The 25,112-nt window shown below is 38.3% G+C and overlaps 1 protein-coding gene across 14 annotated transcripts in view; it reads left to right on the top strand.

Annotated features, from left to right (window-relative positions):
• The window catches only part of SEL1L2 (SEL1L2 adaptor subunit of ERAD E3 ligase), a 123,935-nt gene that overhangs the window by 84,114 nt on the left and 14,709 nt on the right, over positions 1-25,112 (top strand). For 13 of the 14 annotated variants that reach the window (XM_045055081.1, XM_023251477.2, XM_045055082.1 and 10 more), the window contains 10 exons: positions 3,518-3,571; positions 4,239-4,298; positions 4,389-4,470; positions 5,871-6,025; positions 6,724-6,780; positions 14,688-14,756; positions 15,659-15,736; positions 19,930-19,992; positions 20,566-20,653; positions 24,612-24,760. In XM_045055081.1, the coding sequence (XP_044911016.1) occupies positions 3,518-3,571; positions 4,239-4,298; positions 4,389-4,470; positions 5,871-6,025; positions 6,724-6,780; positions 14,688-14,756; positions 15,659-15,736; positions 19,930-19,992; positions 20,566-20,653; positions 24,612-24,760 (855 nt within the window). The remainder of the gene's footprint in view (positions 1-3,517; positions 3,572-4,238; positions 4,299-4,388; positions 4,471-5,870; positions 6,026-6,723; positions 6,781-14,687; positions 14,757-15,658; positions 15,737-19,929; positions 19,993-20,565; positions 20,654-24,611; positions 24,761-25,112) is intronic. The other variant, XM_045055080.1, reaches the window with a different exon arrangement.

Raw genomic sequence — 25,112 nt, 5'->3', positions numbered from 1 at the left:
CTATGGTGTTGTTCAACTCCTCTGTTTCTTCGCTGAGCTTTGGTCTGTTTGTTCTATCCATTATTGAAAATGGGCCATTAAAATCTCCTACCATTATTGTGTTACTGTCTATTTCTTCTTTCAGTTCTGTCAATGTTTGCTTCATATGTTTAGGTGCTCTACCGTTAATGTATATATATTTATAATGGTTATATCTTCCTTGTGAATTGACCCTATTATCATTATATAATATCCTTTTTTGTCTCTTTTGACACTTTCTGACTTAAAATCTACTTTTGTCTCATATAATTTTGGTCATCTCTTACTCTTTTTGTTACAATTTGCATGGAATATGTGTTTCCATTCTTTCACTTTAAGCCTATGTGTCCTTACATCTAAAGTCTCTTGGGGGTGTCTAGGTGGCTCAGTCAGCTAAAGGTCCAACTCTTGATGTCAGCTCAGGTCATGATGTCACAGTTGTGAGATCGAGCCCTGCGTCAGGCTGTATGCTCACAGCACAGAGCCTGCTTGGGATTCTCGCTCTCCCTCTTTCTTTGCCTCTCCCCCCAGCTCTAAAAAAATAAAGCCTCTTGTAGACATCAGATAGTTGGATATTGCTTATTTTTATCCATTCAGCCACTCTGTATCTTTTGTTTGGAGTTTAATCCATTTGTATTTAGAGTAATTACTGATAAGGAAAGACTTCCTGTTGTCATTTTATTGATTGCTTTTGTTTGCCTTGTAGTTATTTTGTCCTTTTCCCTTCTTCATCCCTCCTTTTGTTATTTATTTATTTATTTATTTATTTATTTATTTAGTAATGGCATGCTTTCATTCCCTTCTTATTTTCTTGGTGTATCTTCTATAACTATTTCCTTGTCGTTACCAAGGGGATTACATAAAACATCTTCTAGTTAAATTAATATCAACTTAACTGCAATCACAACACTCCTCTCTCCCCCCACTTTATGTTATCAATAACCCAATTCACATTTTGTATTCATTCACATTTATAGTTATAGTTTTCTTTTATGCTTTTGTTGTTTTATTAAATTCTATACCAGAATTAAACCTGACTATTGTACCACCATTACAGTACTACAGGATTCTGTATTTGTCTATGTATTTATCTTTACCAGAGAGCTCTATATTTTTGTATACTTTTTTTTTACTGTCTAGCATCTTTTTCTTTCAACTTGCAGGACTCCTGTTAACAGTTTTTATAAGGCAGGTCTAGTGTTGATGAACTCCTTTAGCTTTTGTTTATCTGGGAAGGCCTTTACTTCTCCATATTTGAAGGTCAGTTTTGCCACATACAGTATTCTGGTTGACAACTTTTTTCTTTCAGTATTTTGCTCATATTAGCCTATTCCCTCTGGCTTGTAATGTTTCTACTGAGATATCTGCTCATAAACTTAAGGGAACTTTCTTGTACATGATGAGTCTCTTTTCTCTTGCTACTTTCAAGATCCTGTCTTTGACTTGTAACAGTTTGATTATAATGTGTCTTGCTGTGGGCCTCTTTGGGTTCATCCTAGTTGAAGTTTATTGAATTTCTTGAATTTAGATATCCATTTCCTTCCTCAGATATGGGAAATTATCAGCCATTGTTTCTTAAAATAAGCTCTCTGCCCCTTTTTCTCTCACTATTCTTCTGCGACTCCCATAATGTGTATATTGGTCGACTTGATGGTTTCCCATAAGTCTCTTAGGATTTCTTACTTGTCTTCATTTTTTTTGTTCCACTGATTTCAGGTTCATTGATTCCTTCTTCTGCTTGATCAGTCTACTATTAAAGCCCACTAATGAATTTTTCAATTCAGTTATTATATTCTTCAGCTCCAAAGTTTTTGAAAGAAATCTTTCTTCCTTCCTCCCTTTCTTCCCTCCTTCCTCTCTTTCTTTCTTTCTTTCTTTCTTTCTTTCTTTTTCAATCTCTTTTTTGATATTCTCATTCTATTCATGCATCCTTTTCCTGATTTTGGTTAGTTGTTTATATGTGCTGTCTTGTAGCATTTTGAGCTTAAGATGATTATTTTGGATTTTTTGTATGGTAACTTATAGATCTCCATTTCTTTAGGGTTGAGGGTTTTATTTTTTTAAGATTTATTTTGTTCCTTTGATTGGGCCATGTTTGCCTGTTTCTTCATATGCCTTGTTAATTTTTTCTGTGATTTATGTATTTGGAAATATAGCCACCCCTTAATCTTTACAGATTGGATATGTGCAGGGAAATACCTTCACCTATCAACATAGCTAGAGATTCTGGGGACCTCTCAAATCATTTCCGGGGGTGTGTCTTTTTGGGGCTTGTGTTTGTAATTTCCAGTTACAGAGATTTGCTGGTATTTTTCGGGAGCTTGTAGTCTTTTGCTCCTTTTAGTGTCTGTATGTGATATTGCAGGTTCTCTGGGGTTGCAACAAGCTGCAAAACTCCTTTTTCTTCTTAGTGGCCCCAGGCATCTAAAGCATGAGAGTTCGGTCAGTGCTTCAGGTCAGAGGAGATAGAAATCAGTCCTTGAGTGGCTTCCCGAAAGCCATAACATTGGGCCCCCATTCCAGTCTTCTCTTTTCCTCTCAAAGGAGAAGTCACAAGTTGGTCACTTTCTGCTGATTGTGCCAAGTTGTGCTGGCTTCTATCTGTGGTATATGGGAAATTCTCCAGTCCTGCAATTAGTGGCTGAGCTCTCTTTTGTTCTCAGCAGCTGCCCAGGAATCCATAGTATGCTGGTTCTTCAATCATGCCAAGTCAGGCAAGACAGAAATCAGACCCATGGGCAGTCCCTGCAAAAGCTGAAACATTGGACCTAGGTTCCACTCTTCTCTTTCCCTCCCAAGGGAGAAGTCCTGAGTTGGGCTTTTCCTCTTCATCACACTGTGCTATGCTGGCTTGGGGGAGGAGCAATTGCAGGTTAAATAAATGGCTTTCTTTACCTGTATCAATGGATTGTTTGTTCCTCGCTTTGAGTTTGTCTGGGTTACTATGATTTCTTAAGTTGTTGCTGGAGTTCTCATAAAGATTTTTTGGACTGTATATTGTTGCTAAATCAGTGTCTCTATGGAGGAACAAGATCTGGGGCTGCCTATTTCAGCATCTTGCTACACGATTAGACTTTCCTTTTATTCAATACAGTTCTTTGCATTTGAATTTTTTATATACATCGCATTTTCTCTTAAAAATATGAAGACAAATATTCAAATCTAAATTCTAAAATGTTGAAGGAAGAAGTTTTTTCATTGCCACGAAAGGCAAGAATATAAATATCATTGGTTTATAACGTTTCATTATTATGATTTATACTAAATGTCAGTATTAGCCTATTTTCATATATATTATAGAAAACTCCCACTATTACCTTTTCCAATTTCTTACAGCCTTAGCCAAAGTGTAAAAGGGTACTTTACTATAGGATATAAGATATAAGCCAACAATACAATTATCATGCAACAGACATTTAAAATATCTTTTACCACTGTAAATAAGAATAATTGTGAAATAAATGGATTTATTTAGTTTTCCTTTTCTTTTGGGCTTTAGGCATTAGGATTTTTGTCTTCTTATGGAATAGGAATGGAATACAATCAAGCCAAGGTAAAATTGTTCTGTTTTTCCTGGAACAAAACTGAATTTTTAAAAAGGGACATTGAATAGTCTCCTCTTTAGGTAAAGGGGATTACTTGAGAGTGGTGGTTAAAAGCGCCAGCTCAATAGTCAGAAGTTTAAGATTAAAATATCATAAGTTTCTTGGGGTGCCTGAGTGGCTCAGTCGGTTAAGCATCTGACTTCGGCTCAGGTCATGATCTCACGGTTTGTGAGTTCAAGCCCTGTGTCAAGCTCCGTACTGACAGCTCAGAGCCTGGAGCCTGCTTCAGATTCTGTGTCTCCCTCTCTCTCTGCCCCTCCCCTGTTCACTCTCTGTCTCTCAATAATAAATAAATGTTTAAAAATTTTTTTAAATAAATAAATAAAATAAAATTTCTTAATGTCCCATATTTTAGATAGATAGATAATATCTCTATTATAGATAGATAATATCTACTTCATAGGTATTTTGTAATGTAAATGAGGTATCATGTACAATGCCCTAAGTCCTCCAAAAATGTCAGCCATCTTTACCAAGGAAGAAGACAAAAGTTGAAATTTATTTTGGAGTAGTTCAAAGTTCATTGCTGGGCAAGGAATAAAAAAGCAATGATTGGTTTGAGCTTCAAATTTAGATGGCAGATATAGATATAGATTTTTTTTTCGTTTACTTTAGGCACTAATATATTACACCTTTGGAAGTGCTGGAGGAAGCATGATGTCCCAAATGATTTTGGTAAGTAAATTAAATATACTTGGGCCCAAATGGGCATGTTATAAATACAACACTGTCAGAATATTAAGAATATATATCCCTGTGTTTTAGGGGTACAGATATTTGTCAGGAATCAATGTTCTACAGAATTGTGAAGTTGCCCTAAATCATTACAAGAAGGTAGCAGATTACAGTGAGTATTTCACATCATTTATTTTAAGATAAATAGGCTTGCTGAGCAATTAGAAGAATAAATCAATGCCAGTTTGTATATTTACAAAAGTATTAAATGACTATGCTTTCAGCATTTGTTATAGTACAATTCTTTTAATACAATGTAGAGTTTTCTGATTTTATTACTTTTCAAAAGCTTTAAATGAATGTGCTTATCTTTTATTTTTGTTAGAATAAGTCCCCATGTTCTTGTGCTGTGCTTTCATTCAACTGAGAATTTGAATGAAGCATCAATAAATATTTAGCAGTTTTTCCAATTCTAACATTTAGAATATGGGATGGCTTGTTAAAAACTCTTCAATAAATGGTTGTAAGATACATACACTATCAGTCTCTGTCACCTCATGTGAGAACAACTTAAGTAAGCATTATTCTATTTAAATGATTAAAATGATCACAAAAAATAGAGCATGAGATTAATATATGCTTCTGGAATCATTTTCAAAGTTGAATGTAACGTTTCATCTTGCACATCATTGAACCAGACGAAGTGAATAAGGTAAGGTCCATATGGTTAATTTCTTTTTTTTTTTTTTTAATTTTTTTTTTTAACATTTATTTATTTTTGAGACAGAGCATGAACGGGGGAGGGGCAGAGAGAGAGGGAGACACAGAATCAGAAGCAGGCTCCAGGCTCTGAGCCATCAGCCCAGAGCCCGACGCGGGGCTCGAACTCCCGGACCGCGAGATCGTGACCTGAGCGAAGTCGGACGCTCAACCGACTGAGCCACCCAGGCGCCCCCATATGGTTAATTTCTATAATCAAAATAATATCTAAATACACAGCTCTGGCATTATTAGGATCTGAGAAAGGAAAGAGTGAAACAACTGCTTTTTAATTTAAGATAATATATATAACAAGATCATTTCATATGCTTAATGAAACTACAATTACTATATATGTTTCAAACTTCATACTTTGTTAGGTTTATTCAAATATATTTATATTTAGTTTCCTACTCTTTATAGGAAATAATTAAGAAGCTATTACTCTTATATTGTAGTTTCAATCTTGGAAAAGGTCAGTGGTAGAGAGGGTCCGTTGCCTGCTTCTAACATCTGTCTTCTCTCCTTGAGCCTGCTTGGACAAACTCTTCAGTAGGCTCTGATATGTGTTAATACACTATTTGTAGGGACTGCAAAAAATAATGAGGTTTCTTGCACTTTTCTCAGAACCAAATAAACAAAAATCAGTAAATTTCTATCTCCTAAGGGTATATATATTTTTTCTGTTAGTAGGCCAGACCTCTGCACAATTTAAGAATAGGCTGAACAGTGTTTTCTCTAAGCTGTTTTCTCTAAGTTATCTCTTGCAACCTTGTGTATTGTGGTTAGTCTCTGTTTTGTTTCTGTTCACAGTTGCTGACAAATTGGAAAAAAGTGAAAGTATTCCAGTGGAAAAAGTGAGACTGACTGACAGACCTGAAAATCTGAGTTCTAACAGTGAGATTTTAGATTGGGACATATACCAATACTATAAATTTTTGGCAGAAAGAGGAGATGTTCAGATACAGGTAATGTATACTGACAAATTTGGATTTTTAGAAATGCAAATTACAAGAGGTTTGGTTGTCTTGAGTCCTAAAAGGGTTAACAATGCTCCATCCTGAATATGACAGGGAAGAGACACACCCTCCTCTTTCCTTGTTCCCTGCTACTTGCAGTTTCTAAAGACTATGGGAGAGCCAGGTGTTACAGTAATGGCAATTTTTTTTTTCTTTTGCATCTACTCCTAAAAATTTTACTTTTAAAAGACCTAGATTTTAAGTATAGAACAAAGCACCATCCAGTGTTGACTTTAATATGAATGAACTCTTACCAGCATTCAGAAGTTCTGTCTCTGAGAATGGGAATGGGACAGCATTTGTGTGAGTTTTGAGAGTTAAGAGTAAAGGCCACTAGGTTTATATACCCAGGTGTTGCTGTATACCAGCAGGCCAGCTTCCTGTCACTGAGGAAGCCAGATGGCCAATATCAATCAATTACCAAATAAAAGGTATCACCTGGAATGTTTTTCTGTTTCTTTTTTTAGGCATACCAGCTGCATCAAACTAAAACAGCATACTATAATAAAATCACCAAGTAAATGCCTTCTTTATTTTTTTCACTCCTTTTTTTCACTTATTTTTCAAATTGTGCTATAATTGGCTTATTTTCTTCATTTAAATTAATGCTATCACTAAAAATAATTTTCAAAAATTGTTGTTCCTAGGTTTCTCTTGGACAATTACATCTAATTGGGAGGAAAGGTCTGGATCAGGATTATTATGTAAGTCATTTCAAGATTCAGTCACATGGGGTGGGGAGGAGAGTGGTGAGGGAGGATAGTAGGGCAAAAAGGGAGGAGTGGAGCATGGAAAAGTTGCTGGGGAGAGCCCATTACTACTTCCTTGGTCAGATCAGTGTTGTAGCTTTTGAGGAAGAACAAAGTTCACCAGAGAAAGCACTTTTCCTAACTGCCTCTAAATACAAAGGAGTGGAGGCTTCCAACAAAACACTGGGGCTGGGGAGTTTCCATGCTCCCCTTGAACCTAGTCTCTTCCCACCCTAACTGGTTTGGGTGAGGAAGATACCCTCACTTGCCAGCCTTGGACACACCCATTGCCCAAAAACCAGCGGTGGAGAGTCCACATGGGAGTTTCTTGCGAGGGGTCTGAGAACCAGCCTCAGACTGCTTTCAATATAATTAGAAATATTATTAAACATCTTTATAAATTTGCAAAGCTCCTTTCAATCATTTTGCTTAACCTTACCTTATCCCCGTGAGGTTAGAAGATTAATTAACAACTCAAATTTATAGTGGAGAAAAAAGCAAATAAACTTGACCTACACAAGATCTTCAGTAAGATACCAGAGCTGGGGGGATAAGGTCTCATCTAGATTCTAATTGTGGTTTCAAGGCCATGGATCCCCTCAGATCTGAGGAAGTAACTGAGATTCTTTTTAAAAGATGATTTTTCAGCCCTTGTCATTTTATAGAACCTATGTGCTCATTGTCTCAAAGGAACACATACCCTATTTCAACATAGTCCCAATGGCTAAGCAATAGAAATAACTACTTTATTAGGTGGTTACATAAAAGAATGATTTGTTATTACTTTTCACTTCACTTTATGTTATTTTTATGAGTGTAATTTGAGTACACATTGGGTAAATTCATAAAACATGATAAAATAGGTAGCAATTGAAATAAGCATATGCATCTTAAGACAGCTCAATTGAAGGTCTTCAGATTTGATTAATCTTCATCATAACCAGGGTTCTACCTTCATAGATGAGAAGTTCTAGATTCACAATATTACTCCAGTGTCAGATTTCAGTCTGCAGTGAGGTTCTCATGTTAACTAACAGATACATAAACTGGTAAGAATTACCCATTTTCCATAAACATGAAATTCCATTGAGTGTGAAGGCACCCAAACCTCAGTTGTAGGGAATACCCTTCAGTTTTTGCAGAATACGTGAAAAACCCTATAAAGCTAAGAACTGGACAGCACCAGCCACTCTGAATACCAGACGGGAGCTGCCTCCAGATGAGGATGAAATGTAATCCCAATGCTGAGTCAAAGATTCTGGTGTAGTAGCAACAGCCAGGCACTTGGGCAACACCAAGGAACTCAGTCAGGCTCTCCTATGCACTCATCCACAGAGGTTTTACTATCTCTATTTTACAGAGGAGGAGCTGAGGCTGGAGGAATGAAGTAAACTGTTTCAAGTATCACAGCTGGGTAGTAATGTTGAGAATCAAAATCTGAACTCTGGGCTTCAACATTCAAAGCCTGTGCTCTTTCCATTAAACTGTACTTCCTTTTGAGCTGGGTGGGGGTGGGAGACATACAACCTCTAAAATCTAGTTTCCTCATTTATAAAGCAAAAAGAAGGAATCTCATAATTTATCAGGTTTCTGACCACTATTTGAAAATTTTCAAATGGTAGTGTTGGGCCCCATACTTCCCATCCAGACATCACCAAAGTGCTGGCTTATTTCCAAAACATCTGAGTGGTTCAGGCGCATTCTAGGTGTGAGCACAGGCTTGTCCTTCCAGCTTACCTCAGCCTAATAAACCCAAACCTGCATAGAGTGCTCCAGTCAAGGCTTCAAATCTCCAGACTGATTGGCTTATGTATCAATCAGTTTAGGCTGCATCATAAACCACTCCCCAATTTAGATGGCTTAAAACAACAACCATTTATTTAATTCATGATTTTGGCAGTTTAGCAGTTTTGGCTGGGCTCAGATGGGTAATTCTTCTGGTCTCAGCCAGGCTCAACCAATCTTGACTAGGCTTGCTCATGCATCTGTAGAGTATTGGCCAGGGCAGGCTGGTTTATGATGGCCTCATCTGTGACACCTAAGATGACTAGGTTTCTCCACATGCTTTCTTCTCCCAGCCAACTATGCCCAAGCTTTTCACATAGCAGCCAAAGGTTCTAAGAACACAAGGGTAGAAGGCCTTGGGTTGGAACTCACAAATCACTTCCACCACATTCTTTTGGCCAAAGCAAATTACAAGGTCAGCCAGCATTGAAAGGGTAGTTAAAAGGACTCCTAATGAAGGCACAACAGCAAAGTACTGTGGTCAGTTTTGCAGCTTACCAGAATGCACCAGAATCAACTTGGAGGGTGATGCAAAGTGGAGAGAGAAGGTAAAAGGATAGACCCAGTTTCTGAAAGGCTGTTACTATAACTCTTCCCATGGCTAGCCTCTCATCTTTCAAGTCTTACCTCTTTAGAAAGGATTTTCTTGATCAACTCTACTGTTCCACTACTCATCCTATTACAGTGTTTATTTTCCTCTAGCTCATATCACTCCCTGAATTATTTTGATCTTGTTTATTATCTGGATAATAATGGAATGTTATTCCATTCCATTATGGAATGTAAGTTCTTGTCTATCTTGCTCGTTCTATGTATCCTGTACTCTGATAGTACCTGGTATATATTAAGTACTTAGTATTTATTGAACAAATGAATAAATGAAATGAATGAATGAATGAGTGAGTGAGTTAGTGAGTGATAGCATCCTAAGCATCATATGTTGGTCCTCAGCCTGAGAGCCACCACTTGAGCCAGTATGCTAATGCTTTGGTCCACCAAAGAAAATGATTAATGTAGTAAGCTTCTTTATAAATGTAAGTAATGCCCAGTTTACTTCCCAGAAAATTAAGTATCAAAAACCTGGAAATAACTCGTTTGCCTTTTTTTTCTCCTCATTGTTTGATTAAATTAATCTCTTTCATGGGTTGTCACTATAAGGCAACATTTTCACCTCTCACTCCCCCACTACTAAATTCTTAATTATTGAAAAATATTGTATATGCAAGCCTTGATTACATTATCTTGAATTTCTACACATACATTTTAATGTAATTTGCATTCCTAAATATGTACAGGCTCAGCATGAATTGGCTTAGGAATGCTGGGTATTTGGGTGCATATTATTAAAGTGGATATGGCATAATTAAATTAAATCTAGCAGAGGCATAATAATCAGATATGTAAGAGCAACTGCTTTGTCTATCCTGCCACCCGTTAAAAAATCAAGAGCTAATATCATCCCTTTTCAGGATGATTTACAAATGTTGAGATAAAAGGAGTATTTATAAATATTTTCAGTTTATATTTATTTTCAGTGTTTATAAATATTTCTTGGCATTTCATTCTAGGGGAAATGTTATAAACTGATTAAACTAGGGATTTTCTTGAACCAATGAAAAATCATGCTCGTTGTTTTTTGTTTTTTTTTAAAAGAGACGTGGGGGCACCTGGGTGTCTCAGTCAGTTAAGCGTCCAACTTTGGCTCAGGTTATGATCTCATGGTTTGTGAGTTTGAGCCCTGTGTGGGACTCTGTGCTGACAGCTCAGAGCCCAGAGCCTGCTTCAGATTCTGTGTCTCCCTCTCTCTGCCCCTTCCCCAGTCACACTCTGTCTCTCTCTCTCAAAAATAAATAAAAATTAAAAAAAATTTTTTAGTAAAAAAAATAGATGTGTGTTTAAATAATAAAATTTCTCTTAGCATAATGCCTGGGACATACTATATTTCAACCTATCTAAGACACCATCAATTATAAGATACTTTATTTTGTGTTCTACTGAGAAACAAAATACACTGCCAATATAAATTATATGATGCCATTGATAGTAAGAAGTGTCTGATTAAAGTGGGGGGCACATCTGAGAATCAGTAAAATATGACTATAGGTGCTCAGTAAATATTTGAATAAGGGATAGATGGTGTCAGTCTGTTTTAGCCACTGTAACAAAAATACCATAGTCTGGGTGGCTTATAAACAATGGGAATATATTTCTCACAGTTCTCGAAGCTTGAAGTCTGACATCAACGTGTCAGCATGGTTAGATAGGGCCCTCTATCCAGTTTATGGACTTCTTGTTGTATCCTCATGTAACAGAACTTGAGCTTGCTCTCTGGGGCCTCTTTTATAAAGACACTAATCCCATTCATGAAGGCTCTGCCAGTCACCTTCCAAAGGCCCCACCTCCTAATACCATCATCTTGGATATTAGGTTTCAACATATGAATTTTGAAGGGACACAAATATGCAGACTGCAGCAGATGACGGATGGATGGATGGATGGATGGATGGGTGGATGGATGGATGGGTGGATGGATGGATGGATATTTAACTCTTTGAGAGCAAGTACCGATTAAAGTAACTTGTGTGATACTTTCACACAGAGCTTAGTAAATGTTTAGTAAATGCAACAGCATTAAAGGTAGGTTAATTTAAAGACAAATAAAAGGAACTGAAATGCTGAGTAAGTCATGTGAGTGGAGGGCTATAGAAGGGGAAATTAGAGAAACCTTCAAAGTCCTTATGGGATCATTATATTGATCATTATATTGAAAGATGGGGAAAACTCCAGGATTCTTATCTTCTGATTCTTGTTTATCTCCTTTAACAGTTCAAGTATAGTTCACCAGAATGACAGTTTTTCCCCCCAGAACTCTCTATTGCCAAATATGTATTTGAAAGCCAGATTCTGAAACTAGACTTTGAGAATTATGTCACAGAATCATAGTATGAGAACTATAAGGGACCATAATGCTTAAAATCTAGTTCCCCTGTTTTAGAGATTTATAAACTTACCCTTTCATTCATTCACTCATGTATTCAGTCCAGAAATATTTCCTAAGTGACTGATATACAGTAGATACTGTGCTAAGTACAGAGGATTCAACACTGGGGGAGACAGAAAATTAAGCAAACAATTAAATGTATGGATGTATGCCATGATAGTTACCCACGGGTATTTTGGGTCTTGACTCATTTGTAAGAAATACCTTCATTTTCTGTATTAATGGGATCAGATAAATGTGATTGGTAAATCATACCTTTGATTTATTTACTGATAGATGATTGACAAATCATACATTGCTACAATTTGCTCCTATCCAATTGACACTTAGGTTATTCTAGACATTTTGGACATCATTTGTTGTCTCAAGATTCCCTTATGATCATAAATTTCCAGTGCCTTCTATTTTCTGCCAAATAAAAGAGGAATTTTGGCCTAGTATCCAGGACTGGTATAATATGGCCCCATCATATTCCTGCACATCTTAACTTTTGGATATTCTACTTCAGCCATACTGAAGTAATTACTGTTTCCTAAACACATCTTGAACATTTCTATCTCCGTTCCTTGCTCATGTTATTCATCCAGCCTATGATGCCCTCTGTGCTGGTGAATCCTCTCCATCTTTTGTGAGACCTTTGTCATTTAAGTCCTCTTTCTTGACACCATGAAGGCAGAGTACAAAGTGCATGGGAATTGAATCGGGAGAACTCTGGTACCAGCTGCTTCACTTTGAGTGTCATTCCTTATACTGCGTTGTGAAGATTAGGTAAGACAAAGCTTGTAAAACACTTGTATACAATTTCTGTTATTCCATGCCTCTCTAATTCTTTTTGGTGTTGCTTTTATCCCACCTTTTGCCTACTGTCATTGCTATTTACCTTTCTTCACAGCAGTATTGGTGGAAAGCTTATGTAGGGATGGTGTTTTTTGTTCATCTATGAATCACCTATAATACTTAACACACTACTACTATATATAGCACTTTTCAATTAAGTTTTTGAAACAAAGAATAAATGAAGAATAGAAGAGATAAATGGATGAATGGGTATATGATTTAGTGAGGTTCAGCACTGGTGGCATTCGTATTTAGTTATGTCCACAAGGCAGACTAACTTACAACAAGGGTGTGATTCCCAAATAAGTTGACAATATTTCTGGAGCAAATGTACATATAAAGGAACTACTCACATTTCTTCCTTAAATGTCCTCTCCTCTTTGGGAAGGAGCAGATTCTTGTATGTCAACCTAGTCAAGCTTTATTTATTTATTTTTTTTAATGTTTATTTTTGAGAGAGACAGAGACAGAGTGTGAGCAGGGAAGGGGCAGAGAGAGAGAGAGAGAGAGGGAGACACAGTATCTGAAGTAGGCTCCAGGCTCTGAGCTATCAGCACAGAGCCTGACACAGGGCTTGAACTCACAAACTGTGAGATCATGACCTGAGCCAAAGTCAGATGCTTAACCAGCTGAGCCATCCAGATGCCCCTAGGCTTTTTTTTTTTAAGTCTATTTATTTTGCGAAAGAGAGAGAGAGAGAGAGGGAAGCAGAGAGCAAGAGAGAATCCCAAGCAGGCTCCACACTGTCAGCACAGAGCCTGACATGGGATTTGATCTCACAAACTGTGAGATCATGACCTCAGCTGAGATCAAGAGTCAGATGCTTAACCAACGGAGCCACCCAGGCACTCTTAGTTGAGGCTTTTTAAAGACAGAAGAGTTACGTCCTAAAAAGACACTTTGGAAAGTGTCTTCATTTCTCATTTGTGGGCCTAATTTCTTTTAATGCTCCATGTGGTTTCTGAGGAGAACTTCTGGGAGGTTAAGATGAAGCCTAAGGAATGGGGCAACAAGGGACAGGTCAGCCCTTAGATGTTCTAGACTGAGCATTTCAATTAATGTTACAACCTAGAGAGAAGCAAAGGCTAGGCTGGCCTCCTTCATTTTGCTTTAGAAAGAATTAGCCTGAAGTTCACTTCTATAAAAAGACTTGCACTGTTGGTGGGAATGCAAACTGGTGCAGCCGCTCTGGAAAACAGTGTGGAGGTTCCTCAAAAAACTAAAAATAGAATTACCCTATGACCCAGCCATAGCACTGCTAGGAATTTACCCAAGGGATACAGGAGTGCTGATGCATAGGGGCACTTGTACCCCAATGTTTCTAGCAGCACTTTCAACAATAGCCAAATTATGGAAAGAGCCCAAATGTCCATCAACTGATGAATGGATAAAGAAGTTGTGGTTTATATATACAATGGAATACTACTTGGCAATGAGAAAGAATGAAATATGGCCATTTGTAGCAACGTGCATAGAACTGGAGAGTATTATGCTAAGTGAAATAAGTCAGGCAGAGAAAGACAGTTACCATGTTTTCACTCATATGTGGATCCTGAGAAACTTAACAGAGACCATGGGGGAAGAGAGGAGGGAAAAAGGTTACAAACAGAGAGGGAGGGAGGCAAACCATAAGAGACTCTTAAATATAGAGAACAAACTAAGGGTTAATGGCAGGGGGTGGGGGAGAGGGGAAAATGGGTGATGGGCATGAGGAGGGCACTGGTTGGGATGAGCACTGGGTGTTGTATGGAAACCAATTTGACAATAAATTATATATTTTTAAAAAAAGACTTAGTCTCAGCAGGAGCTAGAGGTGTCTTGTTTTACTCACTCGGCCTTATAAACATTAGGAGGCTGCATGTCCAATTCTACCAAATTGTACAAACTGTCTTATAAAATAAGTACATACTGTTAACATCGAAGCATACTTTTTCAAATAATGAACTATGTAGTTCTATAGGTGGGATTCATCTGTCCTCCACAAAGCCACATGCCCATGATGCCTTTCCACATGCAAGGAACAGTCCTCACATTTTAAAATTATATTTGTGAACTCTATATGGCACCCACTCTTCAGGTTTATGGTTGAAATAACATTTGAAATAGTGCCTTAAACAGTGTGGGCATTTCATAGATATTTTTTGAATGTATGTTAAATGAAATAAAGTTTGGTTTGAAAAACATTTTGTAGGATATGTTTGTGACTGTCAATAATACTGTTTGTTCCTTTTCTCTCCAGAAAGCATTATACTACTTCTTAAAGGCCGCAAAGGCTGGGAGTGCAAATGCCATGGCATTTATAGGAAAGGTACATGCTTCATCTTGATCAGTACTTTTCATTTCTTAAAAACCTAAGAAACTAATGGTACCAGCTAATTGAACCCAGTATAGCATGACAGATGTCTTTCATGGAAGCAGCTGGCCAGGGCATTCCACTACAGACTGAGGATAGTATTCTTGAGGTGACAGTTTGAGAAAAAGCCCCATACAAAGGCAGCCTTTGTCTGAGGCACCAAAAACAGCCTTGAAAGTGCACCTGGCTCAGGGTTCCTGGTCCGAGACCCCTACCACCACCATGACCCCCTACTCTGGCATGTAACAAGAGATCTGGGCGAACTGAACATCTAACTGGTATAGCCCCACCCCCACCCCTACCACCCCCCGCCTCCCGTGAGATGCCTCCTTCCTACACCCTGGAAATGAGAACCAGCTCTAAGCTGACCAAAGTCCATCCTGGGGCCAACTATCAAGGGAGGGCCCTCGGCTGCTGAGCAACTTTTGTGGACAGTTCCTCTAAAGAAGAACATTTTTTTCTCTCCTTCAAAGACCATTCATCCCCCCAAGTGCTGCCCTTGGCTCCCTGCGGCCAATTTGCATTAGTAACCATGGGGACAAATGCTCCTTTTCCAGAAGTGCTACATACTAATTTAGATGGAAGGAAACAGTGAAAAAGACACAAAATAGGGTCCGTTTCTCTGCCCTTAGGCCAGGTCACTCCAGAATGTGTGTTGTAGGTTGCTTCCCCAGTTTTTTCTTTGATTAAAATTGAGGTGAAATCAACATAAAATCAACAATTTTAAACTGTATATTCAGTGGCATTCACTGCATTTCACAATGTTGGCCAACTATCACTTCTATGTAGTTCTAAAACATTTTAATCACCCACAAATTCCTCAGTTTTTTTTTACATCCTCTTGTTTGTTTCTGTAGATGTATTTAGAGGGGAACGCTGCAGCCCCACAAAATAACGCAACTGCCTTCAAATACTTTTCCATGGCAGCCAGTAAGGTATGTACTCAGCCCATTTCTGTAAGCACTTTAAAACACTTGGCTTTTATTACATGCAGACTCATGCAGAAAAGTTGATTTCAAAGCCCCATGCCCAAGTAATGAGCCTGGGAGTTTCATGTCTTGGAGAAGAATATCATTGACAATAAAATGTGGAGTTGGGATAGGGGGAGACACATCTTGTTTTCTCAGTAAACGAAAAATGGCAATGACATGCTTCTCCAGCATGAGGGCAAACAAAAGCTCAGCTTTCTGTCCCCCAGTAGGTGAGGCCACCTAGCTCAGGAAACAGGAAATAAAAGAGGACAGAGGAAGGGAAAACTCAAACAATATCTGCAGTAAGTTCAGGACAAGGACAAATAAGAAATGCCTAGTTTTTTCCAGTTTAGTCTTACTCAAAGGCCAGAAATCTCCCTGGCCCAGGCAGATCATCAGATAGGTGACCAGGACAAGATGGTTGAGACACAACTCTGGAGGCAGAATCCATGGTTTAAATGCCAGCCCTGCAGCATACTGCCTGTGTGACCATGGGCAAGTTACTTAACTTCTCTGTGCCTCAATGTTCCCAAATGTAAAATGGGAATATAAGATTTGCCTCATATTGTTGTTGCCAGGATCTAATAAGTTTATGTTTATATGCCTTTTATTGCAAAGTACTTAAAGCAGTGCCTGGCTTACAGTAGATGCAGTGGGTCAGCTTATCTTCTGCAGTCTGGGGCCAGTTAGGTAGAGTGAACTTCAAAGCATATCCAAAACTGAATTAATTGGATCTATGAAGGAATATAGAAATGGAATAATATGGCTCCTGCCACTAAAATTTTTGTCTTGATTCCGGGGCTCAGTGACGCTAGTATCTGTCTGATAAAACTTAGTAGACTACTCTGACTTCCTTTAGTGCATTAAGAACATCCTCATTGTAACACCCATGTGCCTAATGCTGGGAAATGGCCTTGATAAACTTTCTAACCCTGCACAGCAGGAAGGATTTCATTGTCTCACAATGCCTTACTGCAACACTGGGAGTGAAGATGTGCTCAAACTGGGGAATACTTTCAACTGTACTCAGTTTTTAAAAGCCCACATGCTGCTTTAGGAGCCTATTTATAAGTGACTAGCACCTTGGAGCTGCTGCTATTGTGTTGTAAATTACTGAGAAGGCTGGTACTCCTCTCCTCTCCTCTCCCTTGTAATTTATATGAAATTTTTGCTCAGCAAGAAAGTGATCTGGATGGAGTACCATTAGATTAGGATGACAAGGGAAAACTGGCTGAAAAAGAGGTGGGGTTAAGTAACAAAGGAAGATCTCTTGTAATCTGGCAAATAACACTGATTTGTCAGCCCAAAGGAATAACGCCAGGAAGTTGGGTGTGTAAATTAACCCGGCTTCCAAGCTATTCAGGGCAGGAATCTGAGCTACTTGTGTTCTAAATCTGAGCTGTCTTTCTTTACAGATAAATCTAAAATTATATTTAGGTAATTATTCTGAATGGCATCAGGTGGACATGACCATATATTCCTTTATCATCACTTGGTTGATGGTTTATTAGATTTCTCACTTGGGGTCACTACCAAAGTAAAAGGTTTTCTGTCTTTCTATCTTCCACTTTCTGCATACCCATACTCTTACTATATATAATATTAAGATAAGATATAACATTAAGATTATATATATATATGTTTTTTAATTTGCTTTTAAGTCATCAGATCAGGATACAAGGCTACAGTCTTTATGACTTCTTTTCTCTTATTTTCTCAGAAACATGAGCAGTTATCCTGTTGGGTCCATATTGGACCATATTCTTCTGGTTTTCTCTTTCACAAATCAGGCCCATCCCTATCACTTCTGTCATTCTGACTCCCTCCCTAAAATCCCCCATTTTGAATCCAACCCATTTCCCAGAGGAGAGATCAATCCTCTCTCCTCTCTCCTTCCACAAAACCACCTCTACCCACCTTGGCTTATATAATTTTTCTCTTTTCTGCACTTGCCCTGCATTCACTCTCTGTACTGCTGGAATTTTACAGCTTCTACCTTATGCCTTCTCTCCTATTATCTGAAGGTCATGTCTCCTCAACTAGAGGAGGATAGTGGTCTTAGTACATAGAAGTTCATTACATATTTGACAATAAATGACCATCTGCTTTCTAAGTTCATGTCACTTAACCTAAGCAAGAGCAATGAGCCCTAAAGTGGAAGTTGTTCGTGGGGGGATTGCCTACACATATGTTTTATTTGGCCCAAAAAGTGTTTCAAAAATTAGGAAGTTTTACATGGTGATGGTTGGTAGCTACACCTGTGGGCACAGCGCAATGTACAAAGTTGTTGAATCACTATCCTGTACACCTGAAACTAATGTAACATCGTGTGTCAACTATATTGAAGTAAAAAAACAAACCAGGAAATTACATATACAAATTTGGACATCCAGCTTTTCTTGGAAAATGGGAAGAGCTGACTATATGAGGCTGCCAATCCATGTGACAACAGTTGCCTGGGGCAGTTTCTTGAGTGGTGCTACTGCCTTTAAACAGGGCAGGAACTCTCTGATTTGCCTCAGTCTCTGTCAGTCTATCACCAGATTGATGTACTACTTAGATCCCCTGGAGGGATCTAAGTGGGCCACTCCCAACCTGAAAATTATAAACAAGTACTCTGGTCCATAAATAGTTGGTGAGCCAAAGGTTAGAAACCTTACCCTCTTCTCTCCCTTCCTCCTTCTCTATTCTCATTTCCCTTCTCTTCTATTTTTCTCAACACCTGAATGAAGACAGACTCACTGTTAGAAGACAGACTCACCAGACTTTACCACATCCATCACACAAGGCCTTACCACCCCCAGACCAGACTTTCCCAAGAGTTCTAGGACAACAAGTAGATACATAGTAAGGGGACAGGCAAGAAGAAGAGAGCAGTTGTATACCACCGGTTTTAAATACAGCTGGACTTAAGAATGCTTAGAATAGCTGGCCCTTTGATATGCATAGGCTCAAACTTTGGAGTTTCGAAATAATTTTTGAACTATGCCTTCTCTAGTTACGTGCTATTCCTGTAACAGTGAGAGGGACTCTGGCTGCATCCACAATAACTACATTTAGGTGGTAAGAAGAATCTGGAGAGTTTTCTATCAAAACTTGAGTCCTGAGGAAATACTATAAACCTGTAAAACAAACCTATATGTCTAATGAATGACAGTCGAGTGGCCAAATGTGCCTCTTTACTCAGTCACTAGCAGGTGAAATACATGATGGGAGACAAAAAGAAAAGTGGGCTTCCTGGTTGGGGAAGTCTCTTTCAAGGTTCACACTTCATCCAGGATTGATATGCAAAGTACTGATGTATTTGAACATGTGCTAAATTCTAAACATGCTAAATAAATACTCCATTCCATAGGCTCTTTAGAATACTAATCAGAAAAAGAAATGGTAGTTAATTTAGCATCAAATGGAAAAGAAAACACTGATGATGTTATAAGCAATCAGATTTAAATAAAGAAACATATATTAACAACACCTTACCATCCAGAATTGCTAGATCGAAATTCAAAGAATCTCTAAAATGTTACTTGGCCATTTATGTCAACATCCTTTGACCAAAGCAGGTAACAAGTGTCTGGATAGACTTCTCTCTTCTGGAAAATTCCTACACATCCTTCAAGACCAAACTCAAATGTCAACCACCTCTGACAACTCAGTCCCCTCAGTCTCTACCCTCATCTAGGCAGTTGAGTCCCCCTTCTAGGTGTCCACAAGACTCCTGATCTGTTTCTAGTACAAGACTTACCACTTTTGACATGACTATTTTAAGAGGCGCTACTTAGTGGATCAGAGCCCACTAGCTTGTGAACTCTCTAAGACAGGGATCATTGTTTTGTCACCTCTCAACTTTCACCTCCTACGTCTGTCCAATGCCTATTATGGAGTCACTCACAAAGCTAGCGCTAAATAAATGCTGAATGAAAGAATGGATAAAAGATTTGGCTTTTGTTTCCCTCTTTTCTCATCAGAGGGGGTTATGAAGGCATGAAAGGAGAAACTAGAGAGAGACAGAATAATTTACCAACTGTTTTGTCTCATTAACCTGCCTTGATTAAACCTCTACTGGGTGCATTTTAAATATTTAGAATGATTTTTCCATAATTTACCTTATCATGAATTCTTCTGGGACTTTACTTGGATTTTTAAAACTGTTCCAGGGCAATGCAATTGGTCTTCATGGGCTTGGTCTTCTTTACTTTTATGGGAAAGGAGTTCCTGTGGTAAGTTAAATAATTTCATTACCTTTTCAACATATTTCTAGCAATTTATGGGGTAAAATTCATGATTGTTGATTAATTTAAAAGAATTAGTGTCTAATACCTAGTTTGCCAAACTATCGTATTTGATGATAGAAATAAAATAATCCAGTGGAATATTTGCCAAAGAGACATAGAACAAATTTGTGACAAGAATAATGACCATATTTATATCTTAGAATTATAGATTCTAAGTAACCTTAGAAATTATATAATTCCTGAAGACTTTTTCTGACAGAGAAATTTATCTTTTTTGTTATCTTCTGCACTTTTGCGTGACCTTTCCCCAATATCTAAAAAAAAAAAAAAAAATACTGTCAGTGTAGGAAAAGACATAATTTACAGTGAAAATGAGATAATTATTTCCTAATAGAGTATAATATAATTATTAAATAAAGTCTATAATGCTTCTGATACTATTTTAATTAGCCTAAATCACATAAGGCACTATCTATACTCTTTAAAAAAAAAGAAGGCAATTGTTACCATGGAGTTATACAATACACCTTTGAGTAATAAAGTGTAATTATCTTGCAGAATTATGCTGAAGCACTTAAATACTTTCAGAAAGCTGCAGAGAAAGGATGGCCCAACGCACAGTTTCAGTTAGGCTTCATGTACTACTGTAAGTGCTACAAATATAGCTACTGTGCCAAGACTGACAAGTGCATTATTTTTTTTAAATTTTATTTAAATCCAAGTTAGTTAACATATAGTGTAATAATGGTTTCAGGAGTAGAATTTAGTGATACATCACTTACATATAACACCTGGTGCTCACCACAAGTGCCCTCCTTAATGCCCATCACCCAGTAAGCCCATCCCCCTCCCCACACCTCTCCTCCAGGAAACCCTCAGTTTGTTCTCTGTATTTAAGAGTTTTTTATGGTTTGCCTCTTTCTCTCTTTTTATCTTATTTTTCCTTCCCTTCCCCTCTGTTCATCTATTGTGTTTCTTAAACTCCACATTAGTGAAATCGTATGATATTTATCTTTCTCTGACTGACTTATTTCACTTAGCATAATACATTCTAGTTCCATCCACGCTGTTACAAATGGCAAAATTTCATTCTTTTCGATTGCTGAGTAATATTCCATTGTGGGTGTGTGTATATACCACATCTTTTTTATACATTCACCATCAATGGACTTTTGAGCTCTTTCCATAATTTGGCTATTGTTGATAGCACTGCTCTAAACATTGGGGTGCATGTGCCCCTTCGAATCAGCTATTTGTATCCTTTGGATAAATACCTAGTAGTGCGATTGCTAGGTCCTAGGGAAGCTCTATTTTTAATTTTTTGAGGAATGTCCATACTATTTTCCCAGAATAGCTGCACTGTTCACATTCCCACGAGCAGTGCAAAAGTGTTCCCCTTTCTCCACATCCTCGCCAACATCTGTCATTTCCTGAGTTGTTAATTTTAGCCATTCTGTTAAGTGTGAGGTAGTATCTCATTGTGGTTTTGATTTGTATTTCCCTGATAATAAGCAGTTTTGAACATCTTTTCATGTGTCTATTAGCCATCTGGATGTCTTCTTTGGAAAAGTGTCTATTCATGTCTTCTGCCCATTTCTTCACTGGATTGTATTTTGGGTGCTGAGTTTGGTAAGTCCTTTATAGATTTTGGATACTAACCCTTATCCAATATGTCATTGCAAATATTTTCTCCCATTATGTCGGTTGCCTTTTAGTTTTGCTGATTGTTTCCTTCACCGTGCAGAAGGTTTTTATCTTGATGAGGTCCCAATAGTTCATTTTTGCTCTTGTTTCCCTTGCCTCTGGAGACATGTCTAATAAGAAGTTGCTGTAGCCGAGATCAAAGAGGTTGTTTTTTGTTCTCTCCTCTAGGATTTTGGTGGTTTCCTGTCTTCCATTTAGGTCTTTCATCCATTTTTGAGTTTATTTCTGTGTACGGTGTAAGAAAGTGGTCCAGATTCATTCTTCTGCATGTTGCTATCCAGTTTTCCCAACACCATTTGCTGAAGAAACTGTCTTTTTTCCATTGGATATTCTTTCCTGCTTTGTCGAAGATTAGTTGGCCATATATTTGTGGGTCCATTTCTGGGTTCTCTGTTCTGTTCCACTGATCTCTGTAATTGTTTTTGTGCCAGTACCATACTATCTTGATGATTATAGCTTGCTAATACAGCTTGAAGTCCAGAATTGTGAGGTAAGGCCTTTAGCTTTGGTTTTCTTTAGCTTTGGTTTTCTTTTTCAACATTACTTTGGCTCTTCGGGGTCTTTCCTGGATCCATATGACAAATGCATTGTTAAGTCTACTCCTTTTTTAACAAAAATCAAATTGCTGGAGTGATTGATTTAGATAGAATGTTGAGGCAGCAATCTGAGAAGGAATTTGAAGACTGAAGGAAAAGATACCAGTTGAGAAAGGAGGCAAAAGGTATAGTCAAGAAGCTCATTTTTGAAAAGGTTGAGTTTGAGGTGCCTTGTGATGTCCAGTGGATACCCCAAAACAGGTATGAAACTCACAAGAAAGGTCAAACTTGAAGAGAAAGATTTGAGAGGCATCAACATATAGGAGTTAATTAAAAGTAGCTGAGACTGCAAAAGGAAATGAAAACATGAGAGGAACAGTGGGCCATGGTCAGAAATATCGTGGTCCTCACTGTTGTATTGAAAAGATTGGCAAAGAGTGAAGACTCTGTGGGGACTGTGAAGACACAAAAAGACTGAAAAAGCATGATCAGAGGAATAGGGGGAAAAAGTGATCTTAAGGAAGCCATGGGATAGAACTGTCAAGAAAGAATAAATGAATGAGCCCCTCTGTGAAATGTAATGAGAAGCCTGCTTCTTCAAAACAAAACAAAACAAACAAAAAATAAGAAAGGTCTGAGAATCTATGGGCCTTGTCAAAATAGAGAATGTTTATGTGGTCATTGGACTGGTTGGTATAGAAACCAGACACAATGTGTTGAGGTATGAATGGAAGGTGAGAAAGTAGATAAGTAAAAATATTCTTGGAAGTTGTGTGCCTTTAAATGGAGGAAGAAGGATGGAATGGTAGCATGAGAGAGACCAAGAACCAAGAGGGAATTCTTTTTAAGATGATGGGAGACCTGGGTATAATTTCTGACAAAAAAAAAAAAGAGCCAGCCAATTATTGGAGATAATTAATGTGTCATGGAAGTTATGAGATAATTGATGAAGAGGTTCTGGAAAAAATAGGGTGGCATTAGGATCTGACTGCACCCAGGTAGGTGGAGGTCTCATTAGCCTTAATAAAGAGGAGGAACTTCTCACCCTCAAAGACTGGAGAGATGGAGGAAAGGATATTGCAGATGTAAATCTGGAAGGAAGGAGAGAGAAGCAAGCGAGAAAAGACAATGCAAGAATTTCCTCAATGAGCTAGGAGGTACCAAGTTGTCTTCTGAGAGGGAAGGTAGAGTGATTGGGGTAGGAGGTCTTAGGAAGCCATGAAACTTTGTAATACTCTGTGGGGACTGAGAGAGGGAGTGCCCAAGACAAGTACCAAGAGATCTGAACATACCTGAGTATCCCCATAAGTCCTTCCTTTCAGAGGTAGAGCTAGGGTAGCAGCAGACTGCAACATCCGCTGACATTTTCTTTAGTAGCCCAAGGAGATGGCCTGTTTTGTACTTGTCTTGGGTAGTTGCCTAAGATGGCCTTGTTCTTCTGGCTCATTACAAGTTGCAGGCCCAGGATCCATCAGATAACTCAAGCTTCTAAAATAAGAGAAAGAGTAATGGCTAATGTTTATTAAGTCTTTATGTGCATTTACTCATTTAGTCCTATCAGCACATCTAGGGGGTATCCTACAGTTTATAGATGAGCAAACTGAGCCATATTAAGGTCCAAGAGCTTGCCCAAGATCACGCAGTTAGTGGAACTGGTAATTCAAGCCCAAGTGATCTGCCTCCAGAGCCTTTGCTCTTAGGGGCACTGCTTCTAAAGGTTATGAAATGTTAACAGCTGGAAGACAATTTAGGGACCATCTAGTGAAAGCCTCTCCTTCTGAAAATAAAGGGCCTAGAAGTACCCAACTCACAAAGGAATAATGAAAGAGCCAGGATATGAATCCAAGCTCCTGAGAGTATGCTGATTTTTCTATCCTAGTCCCAAATGCCTCCCTTTGCTCCAAGCATGAGTTGAATCTGAGTTTAGCCTCCTGGAGCTGGGATTTGCCTGCTCCAAAATCCATAGTTATGACAGGGAGGCACTACACTGGTCTTCTGGTGTGGAAGGACAAGGATGGTGAGCCACATCCTGGTTGTTGTCCCTGGTACTTAGAGACCACACTTAGTTTACTTTTATTAATCTTAGGTATGCTGTATTGAAGAGATACCTTCATGAGACTAAAGAGTCCTTCTTCAGATTTCTGAATGGGTCAAGAACATACATTTCCTTTTTCTTACTTATGATCAAAACTCAGCTTTTCCCCCCTACAAATAGTGGATCTGTAACAGCTTGACTTTTGGTTGGCTATGGATTGGTTGGTTCTTATTTAAAACAGAAGGCATCACTATGACCATTATATTCATAGATTATAATATAAAAAATAACACAAATGAGGGGTGGCTCAAAATAATTTTAATTTTCAGCTGGCTCTGGAGTATGGAAGGATTATAAACTTGCCTTCAAATATTTTTACTTGGCATCTCAGAGTGGGCAGCCCCTCGCCATTTATTATCTGGCCGAGATGTACGCAACAGGAACAGGAGTGTTAAGATCGTGCAGAACTGCTGTGGAGGTAAATAATGGGATGTTTTTAAAGTATTTTTCATTTATCACACAGAGGAGGTGAAACTGTCCTTAAGTTGTTGGTGTCTATGATTTTATAGATATTACCTCTCCCAGTTGACAGCGTGAACACTGACTTTTGCCAGGGAGGAAAAGCAGTGATGAAACGCAGGCTGGGAAAGGGAAGAAGAAAAATGATCCCTCCTCTCTTGCATTTGGCTTTTCATCAGGTTCAGAGCTCACCTCAGAATTCAGTTAAGGAGCTCTGTCTCAGCCTTCACTCAAATGGCCGGGGCAACTGGACACTTCAGTGGGATTGAGAGTTGTGGGTAATGAAAGTCTTGATTTAGCCCAGAAAATGC

This window comes from Felis catus, chromosome A3, assembly GCF_018350175.1.
Source record: "Felis catus isolate Fca126 chromosome A3, F.catus_Fca126_mat1.0, whole genome shotgun sequence".
Classification (NCBI taxonomy): domain Eukaryota; kingdom Metazoa; phylum Chordata; class Mammalia; order Carnivora; family Felidae; genus Felis; species Felis catus.
Note: the sequence above shows the minus strand (reverse complement) of the source record. Positions and strands in the feature narration are given on the sequence as shown.